Below are 20,976 nucleotides of genomic sequence, written 5' to 3' on the forward strand. Positions count from 1 at the left end.
AGGTCATTAAAGTGTGAGGCTGTTCTGCAGAACCCACATTCTGGAGGTCATTACTGTGAGGCTGTTCTGCAGAACACACATTCTGGAGGTCATTACTGTGAGGCTGTTCTGTAGAACCCACATTCTGGAGGTCATTACTGTGAGGCTGTTCTGCAGAACCCACATTCTGCTGGTCATTAATAGTGAATGTGTTGAATTCAAGTCCATAATGAGGCTAGAACTTAAACGTGGGTCAATCAGCACCTTCTCAGACGTGGTTCTGCAGCACTAAAATCTAGGAGCTCAAACATCTCAGCTGTTTGTGCTGCATCTCAAGCATCCAGAGCAGAATGTGAAAGAGAACTTAGTTTAGTGAAGCGTATTAAAGTAGCACCCAGAAATGGTCTGGAAGTGTTTGGACCAGTCGATGCATAAAGTCAAAGCTGCAGGCAGACGAGGACGTCAACCTGGACAACGTGTCCAACCGTTGGAGACGTGAGAAGTACACAGGACACATGAGGTTATATACTGTATTCTGGAGACGAGGAGTTCCACATGAATGGATGAATGGATGAATGAATGAATTTTGTTTTCGAACATGTATAAAAATATGTAAGTATTTGTACATACAAAAGAAAGAAATACTAATAAAAAACAAAAGACATAACAAAACGCAGAACATTGTTCAAAAAATGAGTAGGAAGAAGTGGAATACTTATTTAAAAAAATGTCTACCCTATTATTCAGTTTATAGCAAAATATTCAACATAAATACTTGCATTAATAAACCAAAAAATACTATTATATATAAATCACCCATCATCCACAGTTAACACCTTTCCTCTTCTGTATACTTGTTTAGAAAAACAAATGTTGTACCTCCTTTGCTTGTTAATTTTATGTTTTATTTGTTGATTTATCTCTTGTTTTTATGTTTTTTTTATACTCTTGTGCACTTTGAGGTTTGCTTTCAAATATAAAGTGCGTTCAACATAAAATGTATTATTATGACGTTGCTCACATTTGTCCGAGGGTCTGCTCAGGGAGTTTGTGTGTTTGCTCAGACACACGAAAAATTAGAGGGAACACACCAAACATTGTTTGTTAAAATCAGACCATTTCAACTGATGGAAAAACACAATAAAATCTGTATGATCCCGAATCCAACACGGGTAATATTGATTTCATCCAACTCTAAAGTCAAACATACTTTTTTCAAACACAGCAATAAGAAGTGATGGCTATGAGATGTTGTGAAATGTTTCTCTGCTTGCGCAAGATAAAAGGAATCTTCCACACACAAGTAGGTAAGTGGCTTTGAGAACACTTTAAATTCTAACCTCTTTTCAGCATTTTTTACAATCGAAAACTCAAAAGACATTCTTAAGATAGCATTAATTGAATAAAAAAATAAATATAAAATTCACGGGCCTCAATCACATAAAATTTCGTTCTGCGGGCCACAAATTATCATCCAAAGGGCCGCAAGTGGCCCGCGGGCCATGAGTTTGGGGCCCCTGAGCATTAAAAACTAGGGCAGCGCTAAAAGGAGAGTGAAAATTATGGCGTGTCCAGGTCTCTAATGGAAACATGACTCAAAGCCAATGTCAGAGTTTTCTGTCTGTTTGTCTGTCCGAGCGCATAAGTCAAAAACTAGTAACCCAATCGACTTGAAAATTTTACACAAGCAAGGTTCTGTCCGTGGCTCGGTCCTCCCCGAGAATGGCGTTGATCCGGATCTGGATCCAGATTCTAGAATTATTTTTACATCTGGAATTGTACCTGTGCTGTAAACTGCCACTTTAAGAGGGAGGGACACGAATGGCATGATGGGAAAAAGAGTCCAGAAGGAGTCTTGTAGTACGTTCCGGAGCAGCAAGCTAGAGCAGGTTTGGCCCCTCTGATCCGGAAGCCCTGTTTACTGTCTCACAAGTTCAAATAGTCTTTTGGAGGCGGGGTCTGCAATCTCTGATTGTCGTTTTCTAGTTTCTATTATATTATAACCCCCAGAAATAATCTGACATTTAGAATCATCCTGTAAAAATCCTCTGCGTATTAACTGGATATACTCTTGCAAAAAAAAGGTTACAAACATATTATCCACCTGTGTCACCCCTGAGTGTGCAAAAAAGCCCCCCTCTGGCTTGGAATAATATATCCAAACAGGATTGCACAGGATTGTTACCCTCGCCGAAGCCTCGAGTGAATATGTCATGAGGTTTTGGCAGAACCCCCCCCCCCCAAAAAAACATGGAGTTTATTTTAAGTTGTGAATTTAAAGCCGTCTGCTCTGAGCTAATCCGAAAGAAAAACGAAACAAGACTACCGGTATATACAAATATAGATCATGTGATGATGTGCAATGGCTTGTTTAACTGTGGTATTAAGTTTCAAGATATATCTCATTATTTCTCTTTTGTTGCTTGTTTGAATGTCTTGAGTTATTACCACATCAAACTGTGGGAGACTGTCATTGTTTGAGGGGATTTATATTTTAAACTAATTCAGCACAAATCCAGTCCTGTTATTTCCTTTGGTTCAGGGTTGTTGTTGTTGTTGTTTTTATCTCTACAAGAATATGTGCGTCACAACAGAAAACCCAAACTTTTTTTTTGCAATCATCTGATGATGTGAATTTATATAAGACAACGCTGTCTGATATGTGTGTCACAAAAGCTGCATTTTATGGTCTCAGTTATCGAATTTGGTTTGTAAAAAAAATACATAAAAACACACAAAAAGAGCAGTTAATAAAGAAATAAATCTTTGTTTCTTTCACGGTCGATCCATAATTTCCCGTTTATCTTTGTCTCCATAATAATAAAATGTGAAAGCCACCCTCTGCTCAGCTCTCCTTGCTTTTTGTGTCTTCCGGAACAACTCCCCTCGGAGGCAGCTCAGATTTTCTCTTGTTACCCTCGCCGAAGGGGAGGCGAGGGTATTGCAATTGGGTCCGTTTGTCTGTCTGTTTGTTTGTCTGTCTGTTTGTCTGTCCGCGCGCATAACTCAAAAACTAGTAACCCAATCGACTTGAAATTTTTACACAAGCAAGGTTCTGTCCGTGGCTCTGTCCTCCCCGGGAATGGGGGAGGAATTCTAGTTTCATATATGTTACAGTTCAACAGTTGTAGTTGTATCTTTTCCTGTTCCGGAGCAGCAAGCTAGCGCAGGTTTGGCCCCTCTGATCCGGAAGCCCTGTTTACTGTCTCACAAGATGGAATAGTCTATTGGAGGCGAGGGTCTGCAGTCTCTGATTGTCTTTTTCTAGTTAATGTTTGTGAAAGGTATGTTTTTAGACATGCTAACACTCTGTGACTCTGCACACTTAAATGCATCAAGTCATCTTAAATCCCGAATATAAACATGAGCAATAAAGTATGTATTTAAGATATAACTTCTACGATGCACCAGAACAGCAGTATTAAATTGTGTTCATCAAAAGTTTATTTGATGCAGAGAAAAGTGCATGAAACAGATGACTGTTAGTTACAAATCCCCAAAAAAAACACTTAATGGAAGAGGCAATACACTAAAACCTTTAAAAACAAATTAATGACAAAATCATGTGAAATTTAGGTCAGATTACAACTTTAATTCCACATGAACATTTTTGATTTTGTGATGAAAGCAAGGTAAAAAGCCTCATTTTGAGATTATCTCTTTCAAACTAATATATCCTAAGTCTCGGAACATCCATAAAATGTCGAGCCAACCCAAAAGTCGACTTTTATCCTCTTTTTCCAAACATTTGAACTTGCAGTAATGTTTTCAGCAGATTCAACAGCTGTGTCAAAATGAACAAATGTGTTTCGATCAAAATATAAAAGACTATATGAGTTATAACCTCTATAGAAACACAGTGTTACCATGTGAATGCTTAAGTTACATCAACAATATGAGCATCTGGTGAAATAATCGCTGATTCACTGGTAATGATGATCAACAACCTGATCGACCTTCCAAAGACCTATTAAGATAATTCTGCATGAAAGAGCACAAGTCTTGTTTGAGATGCCCTTAAAAGTCACATTTATTGGAATAAATGCTGTAATCAGTGATCAGATGAACTGTGAGTCAACATTTTTTACAATGAGAACACCAGCTGAGACCGAGTATGAAGCACGATTCCCCAGCTCAGGCTCCATGACAGTAATGATTAAAACAAGCTCCCCATCTCCTCACAAAGCCACATTTCCACCCCCTGTGCAGCACTTTTCATTCCAGCCACATTACATAAATCAGCGGAATGCTGAAGTGGAAACGAAGAGGGGGGAAACATCACAGGAATCATGTGGCGAAGCGTTCACTAAAGCAGCATATCTATTAATTGGCTCCCTCAAATCGGTGTTGTGCAATCAACACAAATGACGTTGTAACATTATTACTATGATTAAGTTGAGCTTTCAAGTTGTAACTTTAGCTTGAATTTTTGGTTTTAATGATGACTTGTCAGCCATTCAGAATAACTATAATACATACTTTATGGTGCACACAACTTCATTCCGTGAGTTTATTGGATGCTAACTTAGACCTGGTGTTTTCACTGTTAACAACCACAGATTAGGATATCACATATTTTTAACTAGAATAGCACTCACAGAGCTCAGACGTCCTCCATGCACCTCAGTTACCCTCCGTAAATAATAGTCAAACATTTATTGTAGTATCTATGGTTTTAGATTACTTGACCATGAAAGCATACCTTTAGTGATTGAATTCAATTTGATATCTTTATTAGTTCAGTAGTTATTCACAAAAATCACTTATTTGGTACATGCCAGTTTTCGTTTGGATCTAGCACCAAATGAGTCTGTTCGCACACTTCTGATTCCTCAGTGTTTTAGATATATTTTGGTGTTTATTTCATGTCTATGTCTTATTTTGTTCCCTTGCAGTGATGAAAATTCCAAAGATCCATTATTTTTTTCTTGATCTGGATCATAGCACCTGGAATTATGCCAGGAGCCAGATCAATCTTTGATATCCTGTAGAGATCCTCTTGGGAATTTATCCTGTATTGTGTGTTGAAAATATTCTGTCAATGATAAAGAATCATTGAAACAATTTCTGGAGCTGGACGGTGATCCAGATTGCCTCTAAAATCTCTCTGTCACTCTTTTCCTGTACCTGTCCTTGTCTTTGTCTTTCTACCGCTGTCTTTCTCTCTCTCTCTCCATCTCAACTCAGCCGGTCAGACAGATGGCCGCCCACCATGAGCCTAGGACCCTAGGTTCTGTCCAAGGTTTCTGCCTGATAAAAGGGAGTGTTTTCTTGCCTCCGTTACCAAAGTGTTTGCTCTTGTGTGTCAAGTTGGGTTCTGTCTTTCCCTGCTAATCCTGTAAAGTGCCTTAACTTTCTGCTATGCTCTAGCACTATAGAAATAAAACGGAATTGAAAATTGAATTGAATTAATCGCTTGTTCTGAGGCGAAAAATCCCAAAGATTTCATCAAAAACCCTCCACAATTTTTGAGTTATGTTGCTAACAAACAACCAGATAAATAGTGACAAAAACACAACCTCCTTGGTAGAGGTAACAAAAAAAAATTCATTATAAATATGCAGTATAATGGATGGTGAGCTTTAATTTACTGTTGACATGATCCCAACCAATGCAAACGTTTTAGGCATAAAGATTCTATACTATAGTATACTTTTTTCCAAAGAAATGTTCAAATCTCTTCAAATCTCCACTTCTTGTATTAAAATGTCGGGTTCTATAAACATGCAAATACTTCTTTCCATTTCAAAAGTTTAACAGCTGGACACAATATGTTTTCTACATCACATCCATTGAGTTTGTTGGAGGTTTCAGGTTTCCACATCAACTTGTGCAACATTCACGATTTGCCCCCAAACGTCACGTTCCAAAAACCGTGCTTGTGTGATCAAATTAGCTTGAAGAAGAGAGCAGAGAAACTATTTCCTCTCCAGCAGATGGAGATGAAAACAGTGTCAAATCATAAATATTGACGGGAGAGCACACAAGTTAAGCAGCAAGACATAAGACGTTTGTGGTTAGTTGGATGTTTTTGATGTTGTATCTCTTTTGCTATCACAATAGGGACTTTTGCATAATTTCATTACAGTTTACTACACACTATTGTGATATTTGAACGGGTATTACTATAGCAATATATATATATACATATATTGTATTTTCTGTTGTAACCCTGTATTTCAGTACAGGCTTATAAGTTTTTATGTTTTTTTAACTCTTTACTGACTGTGTAAAGGATTCGAGGGTAAAGACTATACTAAATAAAGCCCTCTACTCCATCAGGAGGTGGACTCCTCGTGCCTCCCTCATTTGTATAAATCCCATCAAAATTTGGGCACACTCTTTGAGAGCCTGTCAAACATCTGGACCCTTCTTTACACCGATAAGACTTACATAAATACACAAAGGAGGCAAACAAGCAGAGGAACCTTTAATCTGCATATCTGATTACACAATGAAACTGCAAGTCAACGTTGTATTTCTGATTCCCGCAATGATGCACAGAGCTGTAAACAAATCCTCTGGGACAGTGCTCCAAACGAAACCAGATGGGTGCAAACAATTCACAAAAGGACTCATTCTCCAAGAAAAATTGGGACATTGTACGGCTTTCATCCGCTAACTCAGTACAGAAAACAGCTGCTACTGGTTTGTTCTGCTTGCCATCCACTCGCCTCTCTTACACCTGCAGGGCAGTCGTTCAGAAATAATAATGATCTTTTTTTCACAGCGCATTTAGTGACTTATGATATTATTAGTGTTATTGTTAATCAGGGTTAAATTGAACATTAGTTACCAACCCAGCCATGAATTCATGACATACCATGCTTATAACCTCGTTTACTCATTAGCAGGGTCATAAAATAAGATTACTGCTACTACTACTACTACTACTACTACTACTACATGAGTGATTGTCTGTCTTTGTGTGGCCCCTCGATGAGCTGGCGTCTCATCCAGAGTGTACCCCGCCTCTCGACCATAGCTGAGATAGACTCCAGCAACACCGAGACCCACAAGGCAGATAAAGCAGCTGTAGATGAGACGACTGAGAAAAGGGATGGATGGATGGATGGACGGACGGATGGATGGATTGATGGATGGATGGACACTCATGGGGCAAATCAGGCCAGAAATTATTTCAGCTTTCAGTGAAAAAGATATTGTGCTCACTTTGTGTGCACAATCACTTAGCATGCTGAAATCACTATGACATCAAAAGTAAAGTATTTAAGAAAACCTTTAGACTCGGGTCACTTTTCCACCAAATTGTTTAAACATGGCCTTATTATTTACATGGCATGAGCCCACTAAATACAGGAATCAGTAATAAATAAATGTGGGACAGCATCATTTATTTATTTTTATTTCATTGTTCTGTTCTCTAAAAGCAGAATGTGTCTAATGTCTTGTCCACTCTCTAAATGTCTTTGTCGTCATAAGAGCAGTGTCGCCTCCTGGCTGATTGTGGTAACACAACAGCCTCTGCCCCTTTCCAACATGTATGCAATAAAAATACAGAAGAATTGGAAAAATTATACAGTGTGATTTACAAATGTATTTTGACATGAAAGAAAATGTCGAAGATTAATGTTGCAAAAATTGCTCACTGTTACCCTGTTCTTTCCTCATTATTTCACGTGAAACCTAACCCTAAACCTGACCACATAAAGTCACTGCCAATAAAATATGAAAGTATGACGCACGCCATTGGGCTGACAGCCACTTAGGCAGTCGTCATGACATTTTAATAGGCCAGTTTGACTGTTCAAAAGCACAAGGCAATAATAAAATAAATAAAAAACAATAAAAAAAATAAACATCGGTGTGTTTTTTTAAAGACCGATTGTCATTATAAAGGAGTTTAATGTAGTGTTGATCATTCTAATGTATAGAGTTTATAAGTGTAACGTAACTGTAAGGTGAAGCTGCCAGCATTAGTAGTAATTATTTTCGGATCAACAAAAATAAAATATAAAAACTAACAATGACATTATTTACAAGTAATTCATCTCTCCATTTGCTTGTGTGTGATAAAATACATCAAAGTAAAAGTATCTGAAAGTTAAACAAGTCGCGGTTAAAGGCAGAATTGATTTTCAAAGACAATAACATTTAAAACTGCAGGAGTCTGGAGTCTGGAGTGACCCCGCTCCCTCTGGCTACTCTGCGCAACAAAACCAGCGCCCCTCCCCGCCAATGCGCCGACTCGGTGCGTTATCTCGCTGACGAGGGGAGCTAGCTTGTTGCTAAGGGGCTCGGATCGCTTGACTTAAACCAGGTCGTTTTACTCGTAAAGATCGCGGTGAGTATTTTGGTCCGAGATATTTTTCTTTTTTCCTTCCTTTTTGTTTTGGGACATTTTCCGACGATGCTTTTTGTTTTGTTTTTTATTTTGCCAGTGGACAGAGCATAATATACGCCAGCCAGCGTCATAGCTAGCTTGGCTAATTTCGGGACGCGCACTCCACGAAAACATAGCGGTGGTCGTGCTTTTAAAAATGCGCCTTGGATTATTTTTAGCTCCAGTTTCATACATTTTTGAGGTTCTGTGGTTTTGTTTTTTGCAGCATGTAAGACTTCGTTGATGGGACTGCTGTGTCTTTGCACGCTCTCATCCAGCTCCCAGCTAGGTTAGCGCTAGCTAAGAATATGAGTGTCTCTTGGTTTCATAGCCGTGGCCTGATCCTTATCCGTTATCGATCTCGTATTCTCCACTACAAATTCAAGACCTGTCTGCAGGTTTTCCAAGCAGATGAGCTGAGTTTACTGCATTGTATTTTTGTTCTTTTAATTTCGTGGTTGGCTAACGTCGGCCATGCTAGCCGATGCTAGCACAGGGCCTGTGTTTTACACGAAAGCCTGATGGTGGCGCTGTCGACCTTCCATGCTGGTGTGTTGTCCATGTTTTAGGTAATTTTATATACCGGTAATCGCGATATTTTGCTTTTCTCATGCAGCCAAAGCTGTATTTAGTTTAGTTTTTTGTTGGGTATATTTCTCATGATGAATAATTGTTTTTCCTGATTTTGGAAGCTCTGGATTGCCTTCAGTTTTTTATTGTATATTTTCACGTTATAATAATCAAGCGGGTATCAAAGAATATTGTTTTTTCAGGTGCATCTAAATCAACTTTGTCTCTAAACCCGCATAGATTCAAGACACAATCATAAATATCCATTCCAGTCTTCATTGCTAAATGCTATTATTGCAATTGCCATAATAAAAACCCTGTCTGCATATTTTCTGACAGTATAGAAGCTCGGCTCTAGTATTATAATTATTGGATTAGCAACAGAACTTTGTAGTGAATCCCAACATGGTTATAGCCTGAAATAAATTGGACTGAGTGGCAGAACTTTATGAACCGTTTCCAAAGAAACATCAAACAAGTCATTGCAGATTGTGGTACGAGTGTCATCAATACCGCAACATAAAGTAAAGATTTAATTAAATCTCATCAGAGCATATGGTCGTTCAACTTGATCCTCTGCTGGGATCAATCCTAAATGGCTTGAACTACGAGGTTACACTGAGAGTACTGTTTATCCGACCTACACATCACCGATACGAGACGTGCGTCTCTATGGTGCGTTCAAGTGAGCAGGATAAGCAAACCATGGAGGACCACAATGCAGAGTCTGTTCAATGGGGGGGGGGGGGCAGCTCTATTCAGAACGAGGGGCCTTTTCGGAACCGGGCGGTGTTTGAAACCTTTTTAATCTTCTTTAAAATACGGCACTCTTGGCGTTCACGCAGGAGATCACATACGAGTCACGTCACGAACTCGCAAAAAAAAAAAACGGATTTCACAAGAAACTCCAAATTGAGCATTAAGCCCTGCAGTGTGAACTCGGCCTTAGAGTCCACCTAATGCACCTCTTTGTCCACCTTCCACGTTGTTTCACCCCCAAGTGGCTAGTATTATTAGATTAATTGTTTTAAATCTTGGAGGCGCATGCTTTTTCGTGTCGCTGTGTCTTTTCACTGACCCGTGTCCTACAGCCAGCTCAGTTTGACTGAGGTGTGTTTTCTGTCCCCACAGTATAAATCGTGAGGAGAGAAGGTGAAGGTCCAGACACTAGCCCACCGTGTCAGACGACACCCCAGCCAGCACACAGACGCTATGGAGTGAGTGAATGTTTGACCCCGTTTTCCGGGGCGAGTTCCTCTTCGTGTCGTTGCTTTAGTGCTGCTGGCGCCGTCCACTTTGGCGGAATCCCTAAATCACGGAATGACACCAGAAAAGACGAGTGAATTTGACTTGGACTCATTTTTGGGCTGCTTTCTGTGCGTCTTCCCGATAGTCGTTCCAGCAGCCTGATGGCCAGCAGCAATGTCACCAACAAGACTGACCAGCGCTCCCTCAACTCCCGGGTCTTCATCGGCAACCTCAACACCCTGGTGGTCACCAAGGCAGATGTTGAGGCCATCTTCTCCAAATACGGCAAGGTTGTCGGCTGTTCCATCCACAAGGGCTACGCCTTCGTCCAGTATGCCAACGAGAGGAACGCCCGCGCTGCTGTCATCTCGGAGGACGGGAGGATGATCGTGGGACAAGTGCTTGGTGAGCTTTGTTTCTGTTGCTGGACTTTCTTGACAGAGGGACAGTTTTTCAAATTATTAAAAAAAAGTGGAACTGATTAAAGCAAGTTTTTGGCCTGTAGTTTGCCCAATCTACTTCAAGATACCAATGTCAAACTGGGCGGGGGGGGGTCTACACCAGTGGTTCTCAAATGGTGGGGCGCGCCCCCCCAGGGGGGCGCGGTGCGATGTCAGGGGGGGCGCCTGTGATCGCGGAGAAAATGTTTTTTTGCCTTATGAGAGTAAAGTGTAATTGCACATCCACTCCAGTAGTTGGTAGTGGCGCCCTGATTGTCAGAGTGCGCGCAGGGAGGATTAGCAGAAGAAGAGCGGTTGTAAACAATCTACGGTGGGAGAAGAAGAAAGACCAGACTTCCTCATTTTCTGTTGCAGACTAAACAAAATGGTAATAAAGTTATTCTTTGTTGTAAGTTGATCTATATTTCTTTCTTTTTCATATTTCTTTGTATGTTAATAAGGATAGAAGAGTGGGGGGGTTTTTTCGGGGGGGGGGGCGAAATGTTTTTTTCTTCCTAGGGGGGGCGCGACAGAAAATAATTGAGAAGCACTGGTCTACACATACCTAAAACATGAATTTCTGGTAAATGGTAAATGGACTGCACTTGTAAAGCGCTTTTCCCACCTTTCCGGTGTTACATGAGGCCTCACATTCACCCATCCACACACACATTCACCCTCCAGTGGGCGGCTGCTGCCATGCAAGGTGCTGCCAGACCCACTGGGAGACATTTGGGGTTCAGTGTCTTGCCCACGGACACTTTGACATGCGGACAGTCAGAGCTGGGATTCAAACCACCGATTTACTGACCACTCTACCAACTGAGCAACAGCCAATTTCTGGTGCACTTTTAATAATAATAAAATCTTTCTAACATCATTTCTTTGCTTTTTTCTTGAGAAATATCGGTAAGTCATGATCTTGGAATCTTTTCGCATAATCCCCCACTTCCTCATGGAAACCTGCACTGCACCAGGGATTATCTTTTTCTAAGTTGCATATTGTTGGAGTTTCTCAAATTCCAGTTGGTACAATCATGTTAAACTCACGTTCTTGAGACGAGTGCTTTTGTTCTGGGCCTCATCGCATCATGTTACGGAGGTGAAACTCAAACTTCAAGAAGAGAAAACGGTGTAAACTAAATCTCAGGGCGGCACAAAGCCATGATGAGGCTGGACCCATTATTCCATTGTACCTAAAAGAGTCACATGATAGTTTGATGCTCAGAATGCCCCTTCTAGAGGAAAGCCCTGCTGCTACAGGTTTTATTGTTGTCATTGTTGTCATTAGTTTGATATTTATTCTCCAGTATCTGCCTCGGGAACCTTTTACACCGAACTGGTTCAGCACAGTTCAGACTACAATTTCATCTCAGCTTCCAGTCTGTATCATTAGTACCGGTACTTGTTATCTCGCAGTACCAACCTTTCTGTGAGCCTTTGTAAATGTAAGCTTTCTGGAGATCTGGAATATTAACTTGGCTCGAGATCAGAAGCCGATGTTGGCTTTTTTCTTGTGTGGAGGTCATCTTGTCGTTTTTGTCCAAAGCTTAATAGGCATCTACAAAATGAGAAGCACAAATTAGTCGCAGCTAGTCCGCAATGGTAAAAATCTAATCTTTAAAAAAAGATTGGGCAACTACGCCTTCTCAAAAGGTTGCTCTGGATGTTTTCAATAGTCCTGCTAACCGAGAGAACCAGAATATAACCTCCTTGGCAGAGGCGTTAGTGGAGCATGGAGGGATAGCAGGCGCGAGTAAAACACATTTGGGTTGTGCTCCTCGGTTTCGAACGTTTTGGACATTAAGAGTTTGGATCTGAAACCCTCTCACTGATGTGTGTGTTTTTTTTGTCAGACATCAACCTGGCTGGTGAACCCAAACCCCAACGGCCCAAAACAAGCAAGCGTTCAGCTGGAGACATGTACAGGTCGGTCACAGCATTGTTACTCCTGCAGAGACAAAAGAGCACGACAATCTGTCCGGGCATTGAGCCAGAAAAGTCAGCGTGAAATCTTTGTCTCCCCTCCTCCATACTTGCTGTCTTGGTCCCGCCTCATTCTTCTTCCCGAGCAGCGGCTCCTCCTTTGATCTGGAGTGTGACTTTCAGAGAGATTATTATGACAGGTGAGTTTAATAATCTCATCCGGCGGCTCACCTGTCTGGCACTGTTGGCTCTATTTCTTGAACTTCTGGTTGTGAAAGAAAACAGTGTTGCGTAATTTCAGTGTATCAACAAATACTAGAGCAGCAACAAACACAGTTCAGAATCCAGGACCGAGTTTAATCTGTCCTTTCGTTATTCCGTGCTCGAAACCAGAATGTACTCGTACCCATCCCGGGTTCCCGCTCTCCCTCCCCCCTTGTCACGGGCTGCGATCCCACCCAAGCGCCCGCGGATCAGCCTGAGTGGAGGAAGCAGCCGGCGTAACAAAACCAACTTCTCATCTTCCTCCAAGAGCAGTCCGAGGACCTCCTCGTCCAAAACAAGTAAATGTTCTGACTGCCTGTTGGATCATCTGGAGCTTTCTGGACCCATTAGCAGAAAAGAGACGGGCATCCAGGCAGACGACTAATGCGATGGAGTCGTACGAATGTTCACGTTGGACACGATCCTTTGTTGGAGATTAAAGTCAGGCCGACATGTGCCCTGCTTGATGAAAAGTCTGTGTTGGTATTTTGGGCCTGATGGCATTTGTCTCGCCTCTCTGCATTTCTTCCACTGCGTGTGTGATAGTGAAGCCCATTGTGCTGTCTGACAGGCAGTTGAGGCGCAGCATAGATTTGCTTTTACCGTTTAAAAAAAAATAGCTGCAGTCACATAACATAAAATTAGAGCTCGTTTGACTTCTGGAGTTAAACCATTTCAGAGTTGAACTACCTAAACTGTAAAAAAAAAAAGAAGACTTTTTTAATAGTGTACATGTTGGAGACATTGTGTCTCCACCACTTTCTCTTTTCTCTGTAGTGAGAGTGGACGAGTTGCAGACAGTCAAGCGGGAGTTGACCCAAATCAAAAGCAAGGTGGACGACCTGCTGGAGAGCCTGGAGCGCATGGAGAAAGACCACAACAAGAAGTCTGGTAGGGCGGAGGGGGGGGGTGTTAAGCAGAGAGAGCCTGTCCGCTGCATGGGTTTAAACTGAAACCTCCAGCCGAGCGATCATGTTTCACAAATATAAAGCCGAAAGCACCGGCTGGTCCGGAACAAGCAACCGAACTTCACCGTCCTGTTTGGCAGGAGCTAAGAGCATCAAAACGGAGCCCGGAGAAGTGACCTCCCCGCCACGCCCAAGCCACAAAAAAGATGAGGGCCTGAAGAGAGACAGAGACAGTCAGGAGTTGAACGACTCGGATGAAGACGACGACGACGACGAGGAGCTGGAGGAGGGAGACCTGCTGGAAGAGGAAGAGGTGAGATTGAAGGTCAAGTCAGACCATCGTAGCAGTCCCTCCAGGTTCCCAGCATAAACGGGGACGATCACTGGATGGTTTTTATTATTGACGATAGAATAAAGAAATGCCCGATCTGCTCCATGAAGCCACTTCAGCTCTGAGCTCAAACGTCTACTGGAGATCTGCATCTCTGTCCATGTGACGATTACTGCACGCCTGCTGGGGGGGGGTCACACATGGTCACACATCCTTGCTTTGTTGTTTGTTGGCCGCTGCTCAAATCTGTGACCATTTTTAATCTTTAGATGAGAATCTGTCATCTTGAAACGTATCTTTTCACAGGTGCTTTTATAAACGACTCGATATCTTCCGCCTCCAGGTAAAGAGTCAAGAGAGGGAGGAGGAGGACGAGGAGGAGGAAGGAGAGCACGTGGAAGGCGACAACGATGGCGACAGCGTCAACGGTGAAGTGGACTCGTAGACACGGACCGCGCCCCGCCCTGCCCCCTGCAGCGAACACGCCACTTCCAAAAGGAACTGTGACTCTTGTTTTAACACTCGTAGATATAAGAGGAAAGCCAACGCACGCTGTCCGACTGTCTGACCGCGAGGAGGAACGTGAGCTCCAGAAGGTTTTACTTTAAACGTGTGTCTGTGTTGTCACTTTTTTTATACTGTTCAGTTTCAATTTAACTAAAAGGAATAAATTGCAATAAAATATTAAAATAGGGAAGCTTCTCTTTCCCTTTTTTTTAATCTCCACTGTTCAACGTTGCTGATTGTATAAAGATGAAATGGACGATTCCCCCCCCCCCCCCCGAGGGCAGGAACCCGTTTGTTTAACGGAGAACACGCCCTCGTTCCTGCAGGTTCTCCACGGTGAAATTAGAACACTCTGGACTTTGTTCACCGGTTCTGACATCACTTAGAGCATCAAGTAGTTCTGATCAGTACACAATGAGCTGCAGTCAGATGGGTTTTCAACCTCGCAACTCGAACTCCAGTTGAATTATTTTAGTCATTTATTAGCAGAAAGTACGACAAAGTAAACCAGTACATAAAATACACAATGTCCATGTACATCCTGAACCATCTTGGCCTGGGGGGGGTTAATGGGTCCAAGATAAAGCCATGGAAGTTCATCTTGTGGCATCGGATTCAGCTTCAGGTGCTGTTTAAACAAGTTCAAGAGCAGAAGATCAACGTTCCGTCATCCTCGTAAGAACCCGAAGAGTTCCTCTAGTTGCCAAAGAAGTGTCTGCAAATAAGAACTTAAACCAGAGAATCAAAGTGCAAAAGGATCCAAATAAATGCATTCAAATATAACGTTTGACAATCATGCGTAAATCCAGCGCAAAGGCGTCTTCATAGCATCAGACTGGTCCGGGGGGGGGGTCGAGGCCCTCAGGCCCCAAGCATGGGGAACACGAAGAAGGCCCCCAGCAGGATCAGCACAGCTGGCGGGGGGAGAGACAAGGCCTTGATCACATGCTGGTTCTCACACGCAGGGCGCCGGCGACGCGCTCCGGGGTGCGCCCGGTCCGGTCGAACCCGTCGGTCTGGACCGGCCGGTTACTGTTAATACTCGGCGCTTTGCCAATCACGCGACGATTGCAAAAACAAATTTCATCCCTCGTTATTACGCTGATCAAACATCTCAGACGTGGACGAATAAATCCACGATCACATATGTATGTATGTGTGTACAGTGTATGTATATGTATGTGTGTGTTATTGCTGCTTACCGGGGGCGTGGCCTGGCCCCGTGGAGCCTGCTGATGAGGCTGTGGTGCTGTTGACAGTGGTTGTGACATTGGGAGAAGCTGTGGTGCTGTTGACCACGGTGTTAGCGGCCGGGTCAGCAAGGTTCAGGGGGCCGGTGGTCAGCGAGGCATTGAAGGGACCGAGGGTCGCTGGGGGGGGGCAGACAGAGAGGTGGGGGATTATATCACAGATCAATGCGGCTTAATGTCAAATAAATGCATCCAAGTTACATCTGAAAGATCACGGGTGTTGTGTGGGGCCTATCCCAAATTTGGGACACCCCGGACGTGGGCTAAAGGAATCCATACGCACAATGCAAATCACTTTAAGAGGAGGAATACGATTCGTCCCGCTGGACGATGGAGAGACATTAATGCTGGATGGACATCGTGTTGAGTGTCTGCTTACTTCCATTCAGCGTCCCAACGCCCAGCGTGACGTTGAAGGTGGTGCCGGAGTTGCTGCCGGTGGCGTTGACGCTTGTGATATTGAAATCGCATTCGATCATAGTTCCGTTCAACCTGTATCGAATTCCTGTGACCCTCTGAGCAAGAAATGGGAAACGTCAAACACGCGTTATTAATGCGATGCTCAAATTAAAGGACGACAGGAACGAATCCCACGACAAGACTTCAGGACAATGTTGTCAAAAAAAGACCCGTCCCGCCAAAATAAGACAATGTCCTCCAAACGTCCATATCATGATGGTTTTATTTTGGGCTTTTGGTGCATCCGTCGGTTTGAGACCTTACCGTCTCCACTCCGGTGATCATGTTGCTGGTGGTGTTCAGCTCTGCGGTGACGAAGGCAAACGTTCCATTGTTCTGACCGCAGGCAAACAGCTTGGTGATGTCCTGGAGAGGGAGAGGGAGAGGGAGGAGACGGAATGAGGCGCCCTGCTCTCGCACAGCCTCAGACTGAGTTCAGTTTCCAGTCTTTCTGGTTCCCTTTGTGTGAATAACTTTGCAATCATTGTGCTGTGTTGTTTTTTTTTTTACTTCTACTTCCCTGCTTTCTCGTGTTTGAATTTCTTCAGTCTTCATGTCTCTCAGTTGAACAAAAAGACATGTGACTCACACCACATGGCGCTACTCCGTCAACACGTCTGAGGACAAACGGTGCTTCTAGGAAGCAGCAAAGCGACGCTGACGTCGTGTCGCGGCCATCAGTCCTGCATCTCGAGGACCGCAGTACTACTTAGAACACATTCGACTACTTTTACTATTACTGCTACCTCTAAGGCATTAACTACAATGAAGTACTTTTCTTACATGTCAAGTTGAATGTCTTTGCAGCAAAATAAATAATGTTGAAAGAAAATGTAAAACAAAAAAAGCAATTTGCTTCTGAGGTCAGGCTGAACATATTTGTTTTAGAACGGGATGCAATACTTGGAAAGCGGCTGTTATTATAATTAGAAATCTTATTTTTCAACTTTGTTGGAAATGTTTTACTTTGTTAAACGGTGGCTGCTTTTTCTGTATTAAGTGAAAATACCTAGATATATTATGTTCTTTCCCTTTTTTCTTTTTTAAGTGTAACATGTGCATTACCTGAGACATTATAAGTCCTATTGCGACATATCCCCCGGACTCTCCTGAGAGTTGGACGGTGGCCTGATAACCGTTGGGAGGCATCGCCATTCCAATTACCAAAGAGGAAAACAAGCAGCTGTTTCCGGCACAAGGGATGCATCCAGCCGGGTTCTCGACACACAGTTTGGTGGTTCCACAACCATCCCGGGTGATGTTCGGCTGGGAGACACAAACACAAAACATACTCACATACTTTCCTCTCAGTCGATTAAATACAGTTTATTCCAGGGTTTCAGAGTATTTTCCTTTTTGAAATGTCTGTGAAGATTCTCGGTCATTCAGGTTCAGAACCGAACCGGCTGGGGGTTTTGGGGGGGGGGGGGTTCTTGACCCCATTCTAGGGTAAAAAATAAAATAAAAATGCTAGAATGTCTCTACATTTTTTTGTCTTTATTAACTTGAACTGAGTTATAAATAAAAGGAGAATCAATTCTAAATTAATTGAAGTATAAGTTAAAAGATACTAAATCAAGTCAAAAGTATTCTGAGTTTGAATTACTGCACTTTTTATACAGGATTTATTTCAGTTTCAAGAGTAGTTTTAGCCATTATCATTTTTGAAATGATATTTATTTACACCGACGGGATAAAAGAGAAAGAACGCCGACCTGGCTCGAGTTGTCAAACGATAAATGAGACGTTCCGTGGACAGCCGGGGACACGTAGAGCATCAGAGCTGCAAGCAGCAGGAGAAATCCTCGTTCCATTTCTGACTGGGGGGAACAGGAAATGGACCCAAAAAATAAATAACATACAGCTACTGTTAGAAATAGTCATTTATAGCTTCCAAAACAATAATAACTATGTTACGACAATACAAGGAGGATGTAATTATGATATCGGAGGAATAGGAATGACTTTTTCTCTTTTTTCCAGCCTTTGTGACAAAGTTAACAAAGCGACTAATCACTATTTAAACTTCTCTGTGTACTTATATATAAGGGGCTTGTCAAATATAGTTTATTTGTATTTTATAGCAAAAAACAACAACAAAGTATTTAATTTCCGCAAATGAATCCAATTGAAATAAAAAATGACACAATTGAAATGCAATGCCGTAAGAGAATCCCGAGCAGAGACACTCACCTTGGTTTTAGGGATCGGATGATGAGCTGTGAGAATGTCCTGCGCCGGCTGTCTGCTCGTCTGTGAAGACGATCCCTGCGGGGACGATTTAAATCAGCAAGTGTCAGCAGAGGTGCTGCGAGGGCGTTACCTGATGAGGACTTACCTGACTGGATGCCAGGAAGACGTCCACATCTCACTGACTTTTCTTGTTCCGTGGGCTCTTAGGATTAGAACTGTGTTCTGGACCGACCCAGTTCAAGGGGTTCGGTAGAATCAGACTGGAAATACGGCCTCTTGGCTTTATACACACCAACAAAATGAACACACAAAATATCATTAACACATAAAGTAAAAAAAAAAGAAAAAGAATAAGAAAGAAATGTTGTGTCGTTACTGTCACAGATATTTATCCACCATCAAATGGAATATTATATAGAATGTTTGTAAGAGAGGCCTTCAGGTGGTTTTCATGTTATTTTCTCACACATCTGAATAAATCCGACGGCAATGCCTTTGGAAATCTTCCTTCACCAGAGTGCTTTGCATTCGATCATCTGACAGGATTATGCATCCAATATCGCAGGTTTATTCGTTGCACAATTAGAGATTAAGCTTTGTGGTATGTGTGTGAAAGCAGGAAACTTTGTCACCAGTCCTGTCTGGTGGGTTTGTCTTTGTAACAATGAAGTCCTCATCCATCCTGCTGAGTAAAGGTTATGTTGTAGTAAAAACAGAGAACTCACAAACACCAGAGTAGACGGAGAGCGTATATGTATGTTTCAGTATAATGCGTGGACACTCAACAACGCTCAACGTTAGAAGTAACGCTCAACAGGGACCAGGATCGGTGGTGGTGAAACTACATTCAACTCTTTTCACAGGAAGCAGAATAATTCATTTTTTAATTTAAATGTTTCATTTCTAGTCCCCCGTTGATTTTTCCTTTGCTCAAAAAAAAAAAAAGAGACTTTGGGAAAAGAGTTTCCTTTCTCAAACATTCCAAACTTCAGGGTGAAAAATGGATTATATGAGTTGTAATTAATGTTCTGATTTGTGCACTAAATAACACTTAACTTAAATAACCAAATAATAATGTGCTGCCAACCAAACTACGTTCAGTTCTTGTGAAACTAAAGAGAGAAACCTGCGTGAGCGTGACTCACACCTGCTGTGGGTCGACCCATATTGCAATCTATCGATCCATAAATACGATACGCTGATTCCAAAAAAAGGTAAATACATGTAAAAAAAGAAGAAAATAACAACAACAAATAAATAAAACCCAAAGAAGTTACATTGAAAATTCCATTTAGTTAAAAATACACATCAATTCTGATTCCCTTTGACTTTTCATGTTGGTGTATAAAGATACCAAGAACAATCTAGAACCTTCTGGTGCTGATCCAGATCACCAGTTCGGAGGGGAATGAGCTGCTTGGGGGAGGTCTGTGCTCTCTGGGTGCTTTTGTAGTTGTTGTTTTTTTTATATTGAATGAATGCTTTATGGAGTCTGGGAAAGTTGTGAATCCTTAAAAATGGGATCTCTTCACAGGTAAAGCGGATTGGTGTCCACGATGAGACAAAGTCCTTCAAGAAGGCATCAGGACGTATAAAACAGCCAGAGGGAAGGGCCTTTATTACGCCGGTTATTATACAGTAATAATGATGTCCACTTTTGCACTTTTAATATGTGAATGAATGAACGTGCCGTTTGTGAGAGCTGCTGCAACAGCATAACTTCCTGCAAAGGATCAATAAAGTATCTCTCTTCACCTGGGCCCCGCCCTAACCACCCAGCCCGGGGTCCTGTGTGGTCCATCCCGGGGTCCTGCGTGGTCCATCCTGGGTTCATGCGTGGTCCAGCCCGGGTTCCTGCGTGGTCCAGCCCGGGTTCCTGCGTGGTCCAGCCCGCGTTCCTGTGTGGTTCATCCTGGGTTCCTGCGTGGTCCAGCCCGGGTTCCTGTGTGGTCCATCCCGTGGTCCTGCGTGGTCCATCCCGGGGTCCTGCGTGGTCCATCCCGGGGTCCTGCGTGGTCCATCCTGGGTTCCTGTGTGGTCCATCCCGGGGTCCTGCGTGGTCCAGCCCGCGTTCCTGCGTGGTTCATCCTGGGTTCCTGCGTGGTTCATCCTGGGTTCCAGGCTGATTTCTTAGATGACGCACATGATGAGTCAGCGTACAGAAATATGTGTTTGTTCTACACTTACAGGTTTGGGGACCCAAAAAGGTTCAATTGAAGGATGGAAAATATTGATCAGCCAGACGATTTACCTATAAGGTCTGGAATGAAATCTTTATTAATCTACTGGAGTGATAGCTACCTCCGTCAGCGTTTGTTTGTTTGTCTGTTAGCAGGATTACAGAAAAACTGCTGGATGGCTCTTGTCCTAATTTAGATCCCATTAAATTTTGAGCGCAATCCGGATACCTGTCTGGATGCAACAACAAAAAATGGAGTTTTCCCATTTATTTATTATATTTATTTATAATGGATGTTTTTTTCAAAAACCTTATTTTGTAAAAGATTCATTCATTTTCTAGGTGCAACAAAAATATCATAATCAGCAGATGTGGAAA

General features: G+C 42.4%; 2 protein-coding genes across 2 annotated transcripts; one reads left to right on the forward strand and one right to left on the reverse strand.

Moving 5' to 3' along the window:
* Window positions 1–8,200: 8,200 nt before the first annotated feature.
* LOC137904418 (heterogeneous nuclear ribonucleoprotein C-like) lies at window positions 8,201–14,701 on the forward strand. Its single transcript, XM_068748595.1, has 9 exons — window positions 8,201–8,284; window positions 10,025–10,110; window positions 10,287–10,546; window positions 12,438–12,510; window positions 12,657–12,707; window positions 12,901–13,070; window positions 13,549–13,662; window positions 13,820–13,992; window positions 14,354–14,701. Exons 2-9 carry the CDS (start codon window positions 10,106–10,108, stop codon window positions 14,453–14,455), a joined length of 948 nt encoding a protein of 315 aa, XP_068604696.1. The 5' UTR covers window positions 8,201–8,284; window positions 10,025–10,105; the 3' UTR covers window positions 14,456–14,701.
* A 252-nt stretch (window positions 14,702–14,953) lies between these two features.
* si:cabz01007794.1 (putative ferric-chelate reductase 1) lies at window positions 14,954–18,503 on the reverse strand. The gene is made up of 7 exons (XM_068749198.1): window positions 18,420–18,503; window positions 17,942–18,046; window positions 17,292–17,492; window positions 16,491–16,592; window positions 16,147–16,282; window positions 15,720–15,887; window positions 14,954–15,431 (listed from the first exon to the last, which is right to left on the reverse strand). The coding sequence occupies exons 2-7, from the start codon at window positions 18,038–18,040 to the stop codon at window positions 15,379–15,381; spliced, it is 759 nt and encodes a 252-aa protein (XP_068605299.1). The 5' UTR covers window positions 18,041–18,046; window positions 18,420–18,503; the 3' UTR covers window positions 14,954–15,378.
* Window positions 18,504–20,976: the final 2,473 nt, after the last annotated feature.

Source organism: Brachionichthys hirsutus, chromosome 15 (assembly GCF_040956055.1).
Source record: "Brachionichthys hirsutus isolate HB-005 chromosome 15, CSIRO-AGI_Bhir_v1, whole genome shotgun sequence".
In the NCBI taxonomy this organism is placed as follows: domain Eukaryota; kingdom Metazoa; phylum Chordata; class Actinopteri; order Lophiiformes; family Brachionichthyidae; genus Brachionichthys; species Brachionichthys hirsutus.

Bases quoted from the DNA above. Each gene is read 5' to 3' on its own strand.
- LOC137904418 (XM_068748595.1), top strand. The intron at 12,708-12,900 runs GTGAGTTTAATA...GCTCGAAACCAG, and splicing joins CAGAGAGATTATTATGACAG to AATGTACTCGTACCCATCCC. The intron at 13,071-13,548 runs GTAAATGTTCTG...TTTTCTCTGTAG, and splicing joins GACCTCCTCGTCCAAAACAA to TGAGAGTGGACGAGTTGCAG.
- si:cabz01007794.1 (XM_068749198.1), bottom strand. From the start codon at position 18,040: ATGGAACGAGGATTTCTCCTGCTGCTTGCAGCTCTGATGCTCTACGTG. The intron at 15,888-16,146 runs GTAAGCAGACAC...GCCCCCCCCCAG, and splicing joins CGTTGGGACGCTGAATGGAA to CGACCCTCGGTCCCTTCAAT. The intron at 15,432-15,719 runs GTAAGCAGCAAT...TCCCCCCGCCAG, and splicing joins GGGGCCAGGCCACGCCCCCG to CTGTGCTGATCCTGCTGGGG.